This window comes from Neolamprologus brichardi, chromosome 12, assembly GCF_056152115.1.
Source record: "Neolamprologus brichardi isolate AB-2024 chromosome 12, ASM5615211v1, whole genome shotgun sequence".
NCBI lineage: Eukaryota > Metazoa > Chordata > Actinopteri > Cichliformes > Cichlidae > Neolamprologus > Neolamprologus brichardi.
This window is the reverse complement of record NC_142115.1, coordinates 22,449,167-22,466,680: the sequence shown is the minus strand read 5'-3', so window position 1 is coordinate 22,466,680 and position 17,514 is coordinate 22,449,167. Positions and strand designations below refer to the sequence as shown.

Genomic DNA, 17,514 nt, shown 5'->3' with positions numbered 1-17,514 from the left:
GGCAGCGGGCATTTTGTCCCCATAAGGGTATCGCAAGTATACAAAGTATCGACCAGAATAGTCTAAAGCAGGGATGCCAAACAGAAGGTCCAGGGGCCAGAATTGGCCCAACAAACACTCCAATCTGGCTCAGTGGACGGCTCTATAAAATGTGCGTACAACTTTTCCTACGCCCTTTCTGGGATAGTGTACCAGTTAAACACATCACAAACCTCAAATCTTGAGCATGACAGTGAGAGAATGGCAATAGGATCCATCATATCAGTCCAAAAGATTCATTTTGGGATGCGGTGGAGTGGGAGATTAACATCATGGATGTGCAGCAACTGTGTGAAGCCATCATATTAATATCTCTGAGGAATGTTTCATACTTGTTGAGTTTAGCTCTGCTTCTCAAACAGTGAAAACTGTTGCACAATTGCTCTCTGCTGTTGTGCTGGAGGACTTTGGCAAGTCAGAGAAAATGACCCTGGTGATATCATATATTACACAGTAAAGCGTTGAATTTGGAAGATGTGGGAATTTACCAGTCAGGGTGGATCTATTAAAAAAATTAGCTTATGGGAACCGTCGATCCAGTGTTTTTGTAGGATGAGTCATTGTATGGATTAAAACAGTTTTGTGATTCCACTACATTTATGGGAATGCGACGCAATCTTGCTGCTGTACCTGATTAACAAAACTTTTAACTAAGCTTGCTCTTCAACAGTGACTAAGTCTTTTATAGTTGGGTGAATGGTGGGTGGTGAGAGAGCTGTGTAGAGCAGCAGGGCTTCACTCAGCCTGTCATGATAGGAGGAGACGGCTCCATGTGCACGTGTGAGGGCGCTTCCTTCTTTGTTACGGTTCTCTTGATGACAGCATGCCGTGGCGACAATACGGCAGCTTCCTGTGTGACTTCACTGTGTGACTTCACTGTGTGACTTCACTGTGTGACGACAGATCCCTGTGTGTTCAGCCTCAGTGTGAAGTGCTACAATCAGGATATCTTTCGTTGTATAATAGATTCAGTAAGTGACCAGCTTAGACGCAGCAGGTTTTTCCATTTAAGCTCGCTCATTATTCGACGTAGCCGGTCCTCAAATGTTTTCCTTTCGTGTCACAGCCATTTATCTACAGTGTCCACAGCATGGAAGCTCCACTGCAGATTTATCTACAAAAATAAGACAGAAAATGTTTCCCACAGTGATGCCAGAGTCATGCAGAGGAAAGAGAAGAACAGCTGCAAACCTTCGTGAACTTCACACCAAGTGCTGTTCTGCGTATCAGGATTTTAGGTCGTGTACTAAACATGATAAAAGGATCATGTGTGTGTTTTCAACTTCTTCTGACTGTAGGTCTGGATGTTTTTAGTCAAAGCAAAAGCACAAGGCATACATAAAGCTTAATTAGATTAAACAAAAAAATCAAAGAAGAGCAGGTGACACCTAGATATTCTGACTCTGATGGTCAATGATAGTTTCTGTGATTTCTGTCGGTCTACTGGGTCTGCTTAGGTCTGAGTGACACAAATGTCATCTTAAGTGAGGCTATATCCTTCTTAATTTGCATTTTTATAGAAAACTACAACAGGAATAACTAGTTGGTTATGTGATATTGGTAATTTTCAACAAAGTGAATACCTCTCTTTAAACACTCGCTCAGAAACATGAATGCTAAAACTGAAAAAAGCCTTCCATAAAACCAGAATTGGGACAGTCTCTTCTCAACTATGGTAAAAAAACAGGAATTAAAATCATTTTTTGGCTTTACTTGAAGAAGCCGGTGGTTTTTTCCCATCAGTGTGTGATGGAGTTGTTTTTTAGACCCTCGCTGCTGTTCTGTATGCCAGAAACAACGTTTTGTTTTCTCTTCTTGTACTATCATCTGAATATTTGCCTGCTTCGTGGTGACGTAAACAACTTTACTTCAAGGTACAGGGATAAAAAAGGGCTTTTACGGCATCTTTTCATCCACTATTTACACACTATGTGTGTGTATATGTATATACAGTGGGGCAAAAAAGTATTTAGTCAGCCACCGATTGTGCAAGTTCCCCCACTTAAAATGATGACAGAGGTCAGTAATTTGCACCAGAGGTACACTTCAACTGTGAGAGACAGAATGTGAAAAAAAAATCCATGAATTCACATGGTAGGATTTGTAAAGAATTTATTCGTAAATCAGGGTGGAAAATAAGTATTTGGTCAATAACAAAAATACAACTCAATACTTTGTAACATAACCTTTGTTGGCAATAACAGAGGTCAAACGTTTACTATAGGTCTTTACCAGGTTTGCACACACAGTAGCTGGTATTTTGGCCCATTCCTCCATGCAGATCTTCTCAAGAGCAGTGATGTTTTGGGGCTGTCGCCGAGCAACACGGACTTTCAACTCCCGCCACAGATTTTCTATGGGGTTGAGGTCTGGAGACTGGCTAGGCCACTCCAGGACTTTCAAATGCTTCTTACGGAGCCACTCCTTTGTTGCCCGGGCGGTGTGTTTTGGATCATTGTCATGTTGGAAGACCCAGCCTCGTTTCATCTTCAAAGTTCTCACTGATGGAAGGAGGTTTTGGCTCAAAATCTCACGATACTTGGCCCCATTCATTCTGTCCTTAACACGGATCAGTCGTCCTGTCCCCTTGGCAGAAAAACAGCCCCATAGCATGATGTTTCCACCCCCATGCTTCACAGTAGGTATGGTGTTCTTGGGATGCAACTCAGTATTCTTCTTCCTCCAAACACGACGAGTTGAGTTTATACCAAAAAGTTCTACTTTGGTTTCATCTGACCACATGACATTCTCCCAATCCTCTGCTGTATCATCCATGTGCTCTCTGGCAAACTTCAGACGGGCCTGGACATGCACTGGCTTCAGCAGCGGAACACGTCTGGCACTGCGGGATTTGATTCCCTGCCGTTGTAGTGTGTTACTGATGGTGACCTTTGTTACTTTGGTCCCAGCTCTCTGCAGGTCATTCACCAGGTCCCCCCGTGTGGTTCTGGGATCTTTGCTCACCGTTCTCATGATCATTTTGACCCCACGGGATGAGATCTTGCGTGGAGCCCCAGATCGAGGGAGATTATCAGTGGTCTTGTATGTCTTCCATTTTCTGATGATTGCTCCCACAGTTGATTTTTTCACACCAAGCTGCTTGCCTATTGTAGATTCACTCTTCCCAGTCTGGTGCAGGTCTACAATTCTTTTCCTGGTGTCCTTCGAAAGCTCTTTGGTCTTGGCCATGGCGGAGTTTGGAGTCTGACTGGTTGAGGCTGTGGACAGGTGTCTTTTATACAGATGATGAGGTCAAACAGGTGCCATTCATACAGGTAACGAGTGGGGGAGAGAAAAGCTTCTTACAGAAGACGTTACAGGTCTGTGAGAGCCAGGAATTGTCCTTGTTTGAGGTGACCAAATACTTATTTTCCACCCTGATTTACGAATAAATTCTTTACAAATCCTACCATGTGAATTCATGGATTTTTTTTTCACATTCTGTCTCTCACAGTTGAAGTGTACCTCTGGTGCAAATTACTGACCTCTGTCATCATTTTAAGTGGGGGAACTTGCACAATCGGTGGCTGACTAAATACTTTTTTGCCCCACTGTATATCTGTAAATATGTCTCTTGGTGTGTTACTGGGATCATACAACCAAGTACAACAAATTGTAAGGAAGGATTTGTGAGGATTTAGGAAGTTGTTGTTGAATTGACATTCTCAAAATAAAGCCATTTTACCATTGGCATTACTGTATCATGCAACCTAAGCAAATCAAAGCATGAATAATCATGTCATGTGATTATCTGTTATATTCATATATAGAAATGTATCGCTCATACAGACAGTTAGTCATCGGTCTAACTGTCTCTGTTTGTGCGCGTGCCCATGATGAATGTCTGAGCGCTTGCATGTAGATTTTCATGTCAGAAGTTGACAGTGTGAGTGAATTACAGAGCGAGGGGGGCATGACAGATCAAATTTCCATCAGTTTTGTCTGACTCACTCAGACCCCCTGAATGGGGGTTATTAAGGCATTGTGAGGGGTCACAAGAAGGTCATTTGAGGCTATGAAAGGTTGTAAAGGGGCTGTGAGTCAGAGGTTTGAACTGCTGGCTCTCTGTGAGTCATTTTCTGGCTTAGTGGGATACATTTCAGGGTCCGCTCACCTCAGGGGGGAAACAGATGTCTGTTAGGGGATCAGAGGCTTATAAATACTTGTGTAGGTATTTTTGGGATCTCACACACTAATGTTTGGTTTGGATTTGATCACAAGTTCTGTTATTAACAGTAGTATTTTTGGTATTTTAAAAAAAAGTCTACTCTCCATTCACGTGCTAAAGTGCAGTTTGTGCGCTGCACAAGCACGTGTTTAACATGAAATGTATGCACAGCATTCAAATGTGCAAATAGGGTGATGTGAACATGTGATCATAATATTGTGAAGACATTTGAAACTATCTTTGTCTGTAAATTTTCTGCTATGAGTCAGTTTAGTAGAGGTTAACATTGTCATAAAAGGGTGACCATTAGGTCAAATATATATGAATGTATATATATATATATATATATATATATATATATATATATATATATATATATATATATATATATATATGTATGTAATATGAGCTTCATTTTAAAATTAATTTAAAAATGAATGCAAATGCATCCATATTGTTTTCTCTTTCCCTGATAAAGGACAAAATGAGGACACACTTGTGCAATGCCGTAAGAATGCTTGCTTGGTTGGGAAGCACATATTGTTTTAGCATCGTGATGAGCAGTAGATTTATGTAGGCACATATGGTCCAGTGGTACTGTACGTCAACTTTTGGCATGCTCTGCTGTTGTTTTTTCCATGTGCTTCAAGCTTAGAGTGTGGTTGTGGCTTTTGTTAGAAGACAAGAGTACAGCTCATACATGTCTGTATTTGTATGTTAGCCATCCATTATCTTAGTGATGAGCAGTTTAAGAAGATCAGTGGGAGGACATTTCTGCACCTAATAAGAGTGTTGTTTAGGCCCTGACTTGGTTTTAGGGTTAAGGTTATATCTAGGCCAGTCTAAGGCTGACATAAGGGGAAAAGGAATGCATTAGGCCAATTAATTTCTTCCTAATTATAGCAACAAAAATGTGTATTTACAAGTGTATGTATGTATAAATCTTTCTGTTAAATATTAAATGCAACCTGTTTAATATGACAATGTCTCTACAAAGCAAGTAAACACATGTTGCATTGATTTAGAAGGAAATTTCCCCTTCCGTTGCATTTCGTTGTAATTTTCCTTTACATGTTTCCAATAACTTTGAGTAAGCTGGGGACTTTTCAGTGTGACTGATGCAAATTTGCAAATTTTTTGAAATAATAAACTTTTCTTGTTATTTACATGCAATATATTTATCTTAGCTCTGGGCTTTATACCCAAGGTTTTGTATTTTTTGGAGCTCTTTGTTATGGTATTGACGACGTGTTTCATCTTTAGTTCTTTCTGCTTTTGTTTTCTGGTTTCCGTTAGTGTTAGTATAGTTTTTATTTGGATATGTTAATTAATTTAACTATCTTTGTATCCACCTGTGTCATATTAAGTCTATATGTCTGTTTTTGATTCCTTGTTTAGTTGTTTCCTGTTTTATTTTGATAGCGGTCGATTTATTAGGTTAATTGTCTTCTGCTGTCTTCTCACCTGTTTCCCTTCCGCTCCTTGTCTTGAGTGTATTATTGTCTGAGTCTCCTCTTGTCCCTTGTTACATCATCCCTCATGGTTATGTGCTTCCTCATTCTGCTTCCCCAGAGACTCCTAGTTTTTGGAGTGCTTGCTCCTGTTTAGCAACTGTTTTATTCAACTTCTGTTGTATTTTGTACTTTTGCAGCATTTTTCCTACTCTCTACTTTCTCAAGCTGCAGTGTGTTTTTCCTCTTAGGGTCACCGTACCTTTTGAGTTTCTGTCCATATCCTGCCTGCCACACAGCTGAACCTTGACGAATATGAGGCTTTAGCATGAATTTGTCAACATTTTTGTGGTTTGGACAATGATTTGGTTAACAATTAAAGGCGTTTGTAAGATTTTTAGTTTAAAATATTACAACCATTTTTAACAAATCATCAAAGACACCAATGCATTTTTATGTTTGGTAAATCTCAACTGAATTTGACACATTAGCCATTTAGGGTCCATGTGTACCAGTTTAGGTTACCTGAAGATGTGACTTAAAGCCATTATTGTTGGAAGAAGTGTAGCTGTCCAGAGCATATTTTTCTACCATGATTCAAACTTCTGGTCACTCAAAGACAGGAGGTCGCTGACTAAAAATGGAAGTTTTAAAAAAGAAACATGATTAAGAAGAAAATTCACGAGCTGTTGTTTCATCCCAGCATTGTCCTGTTGCGATGCTTCAGCTTGCTTGCTCACTGAGGACTCAAAGCCTGGTCCCAGTGGTAAGCTGAGATTCAGCAGATCAGCAATTTGTCATGCAGCATTGTGTAACAGAATTCGCTGATAGTAGTCACAAGCAGTGCTTGATCTTGTGTCCAGATGCTGTACAAACTACAATAAAAGGCTAACCTAGAAAAAAATAAAATAGTTCAAGAAATATCCAGAAAGAAAACACAGTAACTTAGATTGATATTTTCTAACATTTGTTTTAACACTCATTAATTGTATGAAAAAGTATGATGCTTTGACAAAAATATTTAGCAGTTCTTATTCTGTGTTAGTGTATTACATTATTTTACTGAAGTAGAGTGGATTGCTTTCATAAAGGTTAATCCAAGATTAACGAAATGAACAAATTAGCCAATCCATCACCCATTAAAGACACAAATAGACTAACTTCAGTGGCTAAATGGATTCATCTCTAGTTCTTTCTTTTTAAGCTGGACAAAAAATCAAATAATTTTTCCTTAATGCCCATTTAACAAATTGCAACAACTTATTATTCTTATTTAGAAATTATACCTGAGTTACAAAGGCTGAAAGAATCATACATCCTCACTGCAAATCTTTTGCATACCACCGAGGTGTTTATGGAGGAAACGAGAGGTTCCTCCCTTTAACACCAGGGATATACAGACATGGAGAGAAGTGTAATGTGGATTTACACTCACGTACACAGGAGGCAGCGAAGACACCAGGCCAGGTTTTGCATCTATTCTCAGGGAAATAAAAAGCACCAGAAAACAGAGGAACAGAGAGAAGAACTGGGAAGGTAAGCAGAGATGTGGGAGGTCGTGAAGGATGGAAGGAAGATGGAGGGGAGAAGTGGGGAAGGGATAAAGGGAGGTCTGCTGCTTCCTCATGAGGGAGGATGAATGGTAAGTTGGGGTCTGGTTTGCCTCCTGGGTTTTTAGACACACACACACACACACACACACACACACACACACACACACACACACACTAGTGTGTTTACAAAGGAGAGTATAACAGTTCCACTCTGTACCTCAGTGTAGCAGAGGTGCTCCAGGGCCACATGTGTAAACGATGAGAGGAATGCACCACTGATGTATTGACATTGTGTGTTATGGACATTTTGTAACATTCATAACCTTTATGACCCTGAAGGGAACAGCTGTAGCATGTTGTCATGTAACGTCTAAGTTCATGTTTTATTTTATGTGACACAGGGCGCCTCGTGGATGGAGGAAACAACATTAAAGGCCTGCAAATTTCATTATTTTGTAAAAAATATATACATGTATATCATGGTTGTTTAAAGTTAGCGTTTGATGTTGTTTTTCCTGATTCTCATCTTTACAGATTTAAACGGTTTTGAACCAACCGCAAAATCAGATAAAGAAGTTATGAATGTGTTATTTGTCAGTCTAAAACAATAAATCCAAATCTAAAACACTGTATAAGTTGGGAAGGAGTTCACTTTCTGGACCTTAGAAACAGCAGTTGACTTTTTTATATAATATCATGTGATCTTCTGCAGAATCAAAACTTTCTAATGAAAGAAACGGATGTACTTGAAAATATGTATTTAATATACTGAACACAGTCAAGGTCAAGGGTCAAGACTGAACTGTAGACTGTATATCAAAGAGGGACATAGCTAATGTGACATCAAGCACCCGCCCCATTTGAAGACAGTGTGGGGAGTCTGTGGTTGGTATGCTTTTATTCCCATGTGAAGCACTTTGAAATAACTTCCTGTTTTAAAAAGTGCTATATAAATAAATTTTACTTACTACTATTTACAGAATTTTCTGCAGTTTGCAACCGGACATGACGGTCAAGATTGGATCTGTCTATGAAACTAGGAAGCGCTCCATCTGCATTGGCTAATGACTTATGATTGACAGGTCACTAGCCAATGGGCATGCCCTATCTGACCCTAATAATGACCAAAACTTGCAAAATAAACTTCATCTCGCATTCAGTGTGACTTCCTACTACCAACTGAGCCGATGGGTTCATTATGAAAGTGTTTATTGAGGTCACAGAGAACTACAGCTGAGCACTGTTTTCCCATGAACTTTGATTTAACTGGAAGTCTTTTTGCAGTGCCCCCTTCTGCCCATTAAAAAGAATGGAGGTTTTAAGGTACTTCCAAATGAGTGCCACTTTTCAGATACAGAAGCACAGGCAGCTGAAAAGATGGATGTAGATACCGTTGGTTTTTGAAGTCTCAAGAAGAGCCTTATCAGCGCCAACTTCATGAAATTGCATGCTCATTAACTTGTGACTGCTAAGTCATTATAACCCAGATAATGATCCTTTCTAAAACATAGTATGACCAATTTAAAAAATAGATGTAACATTTTATTCAGTATGACCTGAAATTAGGGGCGGAGCCAAAAATTTCTGTAGGAGTGTGTTTTTAGAGTCTAAGCCAGAGAACCGTTGTCTCATAGACTTCTATAAGACCTGAAATATTTTTGCACTAACAGGTACTGAAACCTGGTGACCATTTAAAAACTACACGTGTGAAGCACTTAAAGCATGGCTTAAGTCCACCTCCATCTTTTATTTACAGTCTTTGGGGTCAACTTCTAATGGTTTCTTTAAGCATGTACAAATAGTCGTCAAAATGTTAAAAATAGAAACATGTCCTTCTATATTGCTGAAACTAATTTCTTTAATTGTCATGTATTCATCATGGAACAGTCCAGCAGAGATTCAAAAGGCTCCTATGTTAAAACGCCCAACTTAACGGCAGGTGTAAACATGTTTTTTGCCTGGTGAAATAATTGGTTTTGGTCTCAATAGCTTTGTGATTTTAGATACACAACTCACTCATTTAGATGGTGCTTGGGACCTGACCACGTGGTTTTACACTAGCTTCTACTGATTTGGTACAGTGCTAAATTATTGCTACACTTTGTGAACCCAGGCAAGTTAAAATGAATGTAGATCCGAGCTCTACCTTCTTGTTGAAATATGGTCATGTCTGTCTCTGTGTTGTCTTCCCAAAAAATTCCCGTTTTAGATCAGGGGTCGGTGATTAATTAATTTTGTTACATTTAATCTTTTGACCAGTTTATTGCATTTTATAAAGAAATTAAATTAATACTGACCAGAATAGATTTCAGCTTATTAGTGCGGCCTTGCACGACAGTCCCAGTTACTCATGTGGCCCCTTGGGAAAATTAATTTCCCACTCCTGATTAAGAATACACATTTCACTGTATGTAATTTCCAGCTGGTCAAAAAAAAAAAAAAAATCAAATGTAAACTCTTTGCTGGTGTGTATCTTTGGCAGTGGTCTGTCTGTCACATCAGCTCAGCAGCTGCCTCTTTGCTTGATGTGGTGTGTCACATCGGAGCAGACAGTTTCCACTCCAGCAGGGCTACTGTTTGCTCTGCCTTACACTCTAACAAATACAGAGGCCGACAAGAGAAACACGTCATTAAACAGCCTGTCTACAAATCTTCAGCTGTGCCTTCTCGAGGTGACAGCGTTCATTCAGAAAAGGGTTTGCGCACATGAGATCCCGAAAGCACTTCAGTGAAAGCAAAATGGAGAAGGTAAAATGTTGTAAAGGATTTGCTGAAATGTCTTTAGAAAAAGACTGTTAAGCTGGAGAACACAATAGCTCAGAGGGCTTAATGATTTATGGTCTTTGATCACAAATTTGAATTATTTCTTTCTTTATTTTTGTGGTTTCCTCGTATAGTCCACAGATAAGTATGTGTAAATGCCATCACCCCATCAGTAGTGCCTAACTGACCAAATATGAATTGCTCAATAAAATATGATACATGAAAAACCTAAGGAGAGCATGTTTTACTGTATAATGATCCAATTTTCCCTTTAAAATATTGCAAATGGCACTTCTTTTTTAAAGAAAAGAGAGCAAAATTATTTAACTAATATGCCAGAGATGTAGACACATGCACTTTGAGGCATGAATGCATGCACACACAGTGATGCAGAGCAGGTGTAAAGGACATTCTCTGGTTACACCTGAATATTTAACTATCTGAACTAACACCTCTCACACAGCAACACGCAGGTGATAGTGTTGCATTCACACCTCTCATCACTTCATATTGCAGGGCATCAAGTCATGCTTAAAGCTCTAATATTTGCTTAAGATCAAATGATTCAGACGTATAAAGACTATCAAATGAAATTAATATCTATGTTTTTTTAATGCATTGTACCACCGACGTTACAGAGTTAGAAGCTGGTGCTGTCTCCCTCTTGTTGGCAATTGGCTGAAGCAGTGCATGTTCCATCTGCAGTTCACTACAGTGATGACTGATAACACGTGTCTCAGTGTGTGTGGTAACAGTGATGAGTGGGGAGTCTGTGGTTGGTGGTCCAGACTGTAGGTTTGATGATAAGCCAACTGATGATCGGTGCAGTCCGGTTACAGCTCCAAGTTAATTCCCTCTGCCTCTGCTTTGTGTTTCAGCCAATCCAGTGATGCACAGCAGTGTTTAAACAGCACTGACAGGGTGGCAGGCCTGTTTCTTGTATCAAAAAAAATATGAGTGATTTAGTTTTTTGATATACTTTGTACTGTCTATTTTGATATAGCAGGACTTTGGCACCAAAACTCCAGCCCTCTCTTCCTCCCTTTGTGTTTTCACTTGTGAAGGAAGAACTTCTCATTAAAAGACTCATGAAAGCTACTTTCATGAGTCTTCAGTGGCGAGTAAAAAAAAAAAAAATCTTGGAGCTTCTTTTGATCTAAAACAACAGGGTGAGACAGCATCAGTATTGTGTTGTCATAATACATCCTGAATTGGTAGCTGTATTATTTTCATCTATGATGACTCGCCTTTCTCTTTCTGTGGTTGTCTTTGCAATTGTCTTGTCACATAGCCTGAGTCATTCTGACAGATTCCAGAGCGGTGGCACAAAGAGCTTCTTTTAGTTTGACAGATTTCTCATGAAGACCCCAGACATGCTTCATCGAACCATGATTACATTCAGGTTATCATCTGTACTTTTTCTCATGCCAGCTGGCCCAATACTGACTAACAAGACTCTGCCCACAATTGCTTCCTCTTGTACACAACAATAAACAAGATGAGGAGGGAATATGTGCTTTCAATTTCTTATAAAGTAAATCTTTAGGGAAATTGGAAGGTTTGAGGCTGAGATGCAAGATGTCTTTTGGTTTATTTACAGAAAAAAGCAATTTCAAAAAAATCAAAAACTACCAGGGTGAAAATTGTTAGCCTGCCTGATGCTAATAGTCTGTTGCATATCCTTTTTACTGGATAACAGGCTGCAGTTGTTTGCTATGGTTTCAACGAGTCTCACACACATCTCCTGAATAATCCCAGCCCATTCTTCTATTCTCCTCCAGATGTAATGGTCTTCTGACACGGACCTTTGTCTTTAGTTCATCCAACAGATTTTCAGTGGGATTTAATTCAAGGCTTTGTGCAGGCCAATCAGTAACGTTCACTTTGGTCTTCTGAAGGTAATTCTTCACCAGCGTCTTGTTGGAAGAGGAAACAATGACCCAGACCCAATTTTGCTGCTGACTGCTCTATTTTACATCCACCATTGTGTATCACAGTGTTTTAATATATTCACTGGTCATTTCATTAGGTATAAAATGATATAATGCTGGTACAGGGTTTGACACTCTTCCTATAAGCTAATCTTTAAGTGACCCACCCTGACTGGTAAGTTCCCAGACATGTAAAATCACCAGGGTTTTTCTTAGAAGATAAAGTTTTCCAGACCAGAGAACAGTGATCAAGAAGGAAATAAGTGGTGCCTTAGTTTATAGTTAGTTATCACTCCTTAAGTTACATCTTGCTAGTACTGGGTTGGACCTCCTTTTGCCTCCAGAGCTGCTTTAATTCTTCCCAGCATAGAATGATATAAGATTATAGGGTTATAGGATATTAATTTATAAATCCGTCTTTTAATTTTTCAAAAATATATATGCGTATATGTTTTATGCTCACAATATATAATATACCCCACAATATATTATTTGCAGTCATGTTTTAAGACATCATTAGTAGGTTGGATGGTTGAAATTTGTTTTGAAAAGTGGAAGCTAACCCAAATATAAAAATAAAAAGAATTTCTAAATTACAAAAATGGTTTTATTTGTCCAAATTTTCAAGCTCTGAGCCTCGAGGATTTCGCTCGCACTGACCCAGTGACTGGGTCTTTTGCTTTTTGTCAACAGAAGTAGTCTGGAGAAAAAATTCCCATTTGGATATGCCAGGTTTCCCATGAGCCAGGATATTTTAATGTTTTTTACAGCAGTGAACAAATGGGTGAACAGTACAGAAAAGAGGTCTCATGTATGAAAACTATGTCAACAGTTGTAGCTCTGCCAGCATTTAGCACCTGTTTGGAACACCGCCCCTTTAAGCATTAACACTTGTGTTGTATTACACTCGAGCGGAACATTATCCCTCATTACAAGCTCCTCTAACACCGTGAACAAAAGAACAAAACACTGGCCTGACTGTAATGACACTGCCTGCTAGGTGTCATTTGGCTCTAATGGTTTCCTCTGTTGTCTACGACTACAGCACTTGTTATTTATACTTTCCACAGTGCAGCTAGAACAGGTTGCCGTTGCCATCTTTCAGGGTTACATTTAATTGTGCACATTTTCTTCATATTGTCCATCAGACTATATTTTATTATAGTGTTTGGCAACCCGAATGGTGGCTACTACAAATATTTATACACAAGGCTTTTTGAGTGCAACTTGTTCATGTGTGGCTTGGACACTAAAATAATTCAAAGTAGACATAATGACTGGAAAGTGACTCATTCTGTTTACTCTTCAGATCTTGATATTGCATAACTGGCTTAGTAGAAAAATTACTAGTTGCCAGTTTTTTAAATATATGGTGATTTATATACATTTGTTAGTTCAAAGGACAAATAGAGGGGACAAAAACGCCTTCATTACTTCATGCTTTGACATGTCGTCCTCATTTTGGGCTCCATAGTCTTATGTTTGTACTCTGCTACAGTAGCTTTGGTTAATTCACATTCAAGTAATCCTTACTTCTTCTATACTGGGCCTCGGTGCAGACTATCAGTTCATCCTCTGTCTGAAACAAGCTATTTTAGCTCGTCTTGCTTAAAGGGCACCTCTACTTTAACCCAACTTTGTTTCTGATTGGATGCCTCTTGCAAACAGAACGTTTGAACAGTAGATAGGTGCACTTCACAGCGAGACCTATAACCATTATAAAGGACATCTCTTCTCTTTGACATCTCATCTCCAAAGCAAAACAATGGAACTACACATGTCTGCCTCTAACATTCTAATCAAAGCAGCTCTGAGCATTTCTGCTGTAGGGCATGATTTTTCACACAGAATCGCATAATGGTATTTATGGATGAATACGACACTTAAAAAAAATGAAAAAACGGAATCTGTAAGTTGGCGTATGCCCTGTAGCTTTTGAACGAGGTTGCACTGACTCAAAGTTCAGGAGAGGAAGGGCTGTGAAATGTGAGATAACAGGAGTGGATCGGATAGCGGCCACACACATTAGTTAAACATCTCCCTTCTCATGTTCTCCAATCCCCACATCCTCGTCCTCATTACTGTCTTCTCTGGATATTTCCCAAATTTTTAATAGTCTTTCCTTTCTTTTCCAACATACACTTCAGCTCTAAACTCGCTGCTTATTCTTCCATGCTATTTTGCTCGTGTTGTAAGATCTTTTGACACCCCCCACCACTTTGATCCATCTTCTTTTCATCACTCCCTGTCAGTCCCACCTTCCTTTTATCCCGGTACTATAGGTATTGTACTATCTTGTCTCTCTTGTGTTTATTGTTTCTTCTCGTCATTTGATAACATCAGATTCTGTTCATCTTTTATTATTTCTTTAAGAACCGAGGCCCAGAGCTCAATTGCTCCTGTCTTATGTAAAAAGAAAAAAAGATTAAAACAAGATTTATATGAAAGCATTCTGGGATCAAATTGCAAATCAGAATGTTTTTCTAAACTTTCTGAAGGTTGGACAGACTTAAAAAAGTATGCTGTTGTCTTCTAAACTCATTAACAAAGGAATGGGGTAATTTTTTTTCTCCTTTTTTCATTACAGAATACAGTACACTGTAAAAATGCATTTATTAACAATAAAAATAAGACAATTTGAGCACACATACTCTAGAAAGTATAGCTGCATGTTTGTTTTTGAGGTGCGCAATTTTGGTTTAATTCAGCTGAGAGGAGGAACGAGCTCTAACCATGACAAGAAAATGCTTTCGCGTAGCTTCAATCAGGAAACAGTCAAATGAGCTACTTGTACAAAGGCAGAAAAACCTTTAAAGCTTTCCTTGGGGAGTTTTTGATGACTTGAAAACACAACAGCGTGATGTTTATGAGAACAGGTCTGCATTCTGTTTGTGTCGTGCACACAAGCACGACACAGACAGATGCCGTACAGCTTCCTACATATTTAAGATGCTCTGCTGATCAGTGGGAGTAACAGAAGTAAAGAAGCAGGAGTAGAAAGGACGAAGACAAATAAGCCTAGAAGCTAGTGAACATGGATGTAAACAATGTTAGACTTGAAATGTGTGCTGGCTCATTTGCGAGACCTCAAAGACACCCACACTGTGTTGTGGTGAGAAACCTTGGATGCACTCCTAACATTGTCAAGACAACTCAACGGGGTACCTTTAAGATTAGATACTGATGCGTAAAAGATGGTATTGCAGTGTACTGCTTTTATATCAAAATAAATCATATTTGATTTAAATCTTTGGCACACTCCCATAGATCTGATCACAGTAATAAATAACATTTATTCATAAAAAAAAACCAAATAAATATCAATAACTTAATATATTCAAGATTTCATAAATACATCTCATATGTGTGACGTTTTGTGTAACTTATGTGCTGTACAGTAGACAGAGTGAGTTGGCTGAATGTGTGACTGTGACTGAGTATAGATGGGAATATCAAATCCCACATAGCCAAGCTGTAGGCAGTAAAGGAAGTCATAGAAGCTGTAACCGTGCCGAGGTAACTCTTAAAAGTAATTTCTCTGGGGTGAAAACTCGTGTAATGCCACTTCCTGTTTATTTACTCCTATACTGCTAAATCCAAGTCATAAATCACCACATGCCAAAAAGCTTCCGTGAGTGAAATCAAAACAAAAGAAAAAAACACTTAACATTATACCACTATAGAGTGGGAGTATAAAAAGTTAAAATTACACAAAGCCTGACAAGTTGCACTCCCTACACGCAGCCGCATCTTCTGGCGGAGTGCTTCCTCACGGTGTGGTAAACCAGGCTGTCGTCCAGAAACGAGAGATCGTCGTCGAACGCAATTGGCCGACAGCAAGCCTGAGGGGGCACGTCTTTGGCGGGAAGCCTCCTGTTGTGAATGAGGTTGTAAAGGATTTTGTCGTAGTTTGTCTCTGACTTTCTGCACGGTCCTGAGCAGTACCTGAATATCATTTCCTCACTGGAGCGGTAGCCCAGACCGAGGTCAGACACGTTGAGGTGGATCTGTTTTAGCACGCAGCCCTGTCCTCTACCACCGCCTCTAATCTTCCCACCTGCGCCAGCACCTCTAGATCCTCCTTCTCTTCTGTTACTTGTCCTTTTCCTCTTTCCCCTTCTATGTCGGGTCCTGCTGTCAAAGTTATCTTTGGAGGGGGAAGAGATGGGGACGGCAGCGGCGGTGGTGCTGGTGGTGGAGGTAGATGAGGACACAGTGAGCGAGGAGGAGCGACGCATTCTACTGATGGTTACTTTGATGAAGTTCACCACATCTTCAAACTCATTTGGGAGGGGCTCCTCAGTGGTGTCTGAAACCAATTAAGAGACATGTATAAGGCTGGACAGAACACACTGTTTCACTTCTACACACCCCACTGGTTATTGAACACATGCAGTGCTGTGTCACTAAACTACACATGCACATCTTTAAATGATACAGAGGTCTCTTCTGTGGAGGAAATACTGATGGGGTGGATTTATGTGTCTTACCAATGAGTCCCATTGTCACCAGACGCTTTTATGTTTAAGTGGAATTAAACAATGAAGACAACACAGCTACTATAGCCTCGTGGCACAAGTTACTAGATGGAAAATAAATTCCTAATTATTACCACTTGAAGTTATTCTTCTGAGTGGAAAAAAGAGAGGCATTCATCTGCCAATAAACTGAGTATGATGAGACGTGTAACTGCAAAGGTTTTAAGAATCTGAATCAAATATCGTTCAGCATAAAATCAAAGAATTTTTAAGTATAAGCAACTTAACTGGTGACCACTTACACATGTTTTCTATTTGTTGTTAGGTTTGCCAATTTTTGATTTTTTTTCTCTTTCTGGTGGACACATTACCATCACATCTTTAAGCAATTCACACAAATCTCATTGCAAATGACTTATCGGGTTTGCGCACTTTCGCCACCCTCACATTTGTCTCCTCCAGCCAGCGTTTCGTCCCTGTTTGCGGTATCCGCGCGGCTCATGCTCGTGGAAGAAATAGACAGGCCGATCTGAACGGGCGGGAGCTCGGGGGGACTCTCGGCGACGCGCCCTCTCCTCTTGGTGGACGTGGGCTGCTGCGGGCTCTGGAGCAGCGGGCTCGCGTAAACGGCACACAGCAGTATCAAACAAGTGGTTAGACTATCCCATAACTTCATTGTCCACTTCAGTCCGACAGCAGGACATGGCGCGATGCAAAATCAACAGGTATCATCTGGCAAAAGCGCTCCACGGACGTGTAATAGTTAGACTCATCAGAGCTACTGCCAGTCCAAATGGTGGTGATCGACCGTGCGCACTGCAAACTGCACGCAATCACTCACATGCCAGCTGGACAGCGAAAAGCAATGTGGCGCAACATTCAGGGCACAGACGCGCAACGCAAATCAGCGGCTCCTCTCTGAAGTTGAGTCCAAAACGGGTCCAACAAGACTTTAACGATGAAAACCTTTTTTTTCCAGTCCTTCACTGTTTTCATTCAACACAGTTCCTGTTGCTGACTTCGGGCCATCTCTCTCACCATCAATCCTGACTGAGCTGCGAGGAAAAGCGAGAGAGCTGGGGAGTGCTGGTGACGTGCGACGGTCCATCCTCTGCTTCTTCCTGTCTCCAC

The 17,514-nt window shown here is 40.0% G+C and overlaps 1 protein-coding gene across 1 annotated transcript; it reads right to left on the bottom strand.

Moving 5' to 3' along the window:
* Nucleotides 1-15,639: 15,639 nt before the first annotated feature.
* On the bottom strand, nucleotides 15,640-17,059 carry gdnfb (glial cell derived neurotrophic factor b). The gene is made up of 2 exons (XM_006789729.2): nucleotides 16,831-17,059; nucleotides 15,640-16,214 (listed from the first exon to the last, which is right to left on the bottom strand). The coding sequence occupies exons 1-2, from the start codon at nucleotides 17,057-17,059 to the stop codon at nucleotides 15,640-15,642; spliced, it is 804 nt and encodes a 267-aa protein (XP_006789792.2).
* Nucleotides 17,060-17,514: the final 455 nt, after the last annotated feature.

Coding starts and splice junctions, on each gene's coding strand:
- gdnfb (XM_006789729.2), bottom strand. CDS start 17,059: ATGAAGTTATGGGATAGTCTAACCACTTGTTTGATACTGCTGTGTGCC. Junction 16,215..16,830: donor GCTGGCTGGAGGAGACAAAT/GTGAGGGTGGCG, acceptor AATTGGTTTCAG/ACACCACTGAGGAGCCCCTC.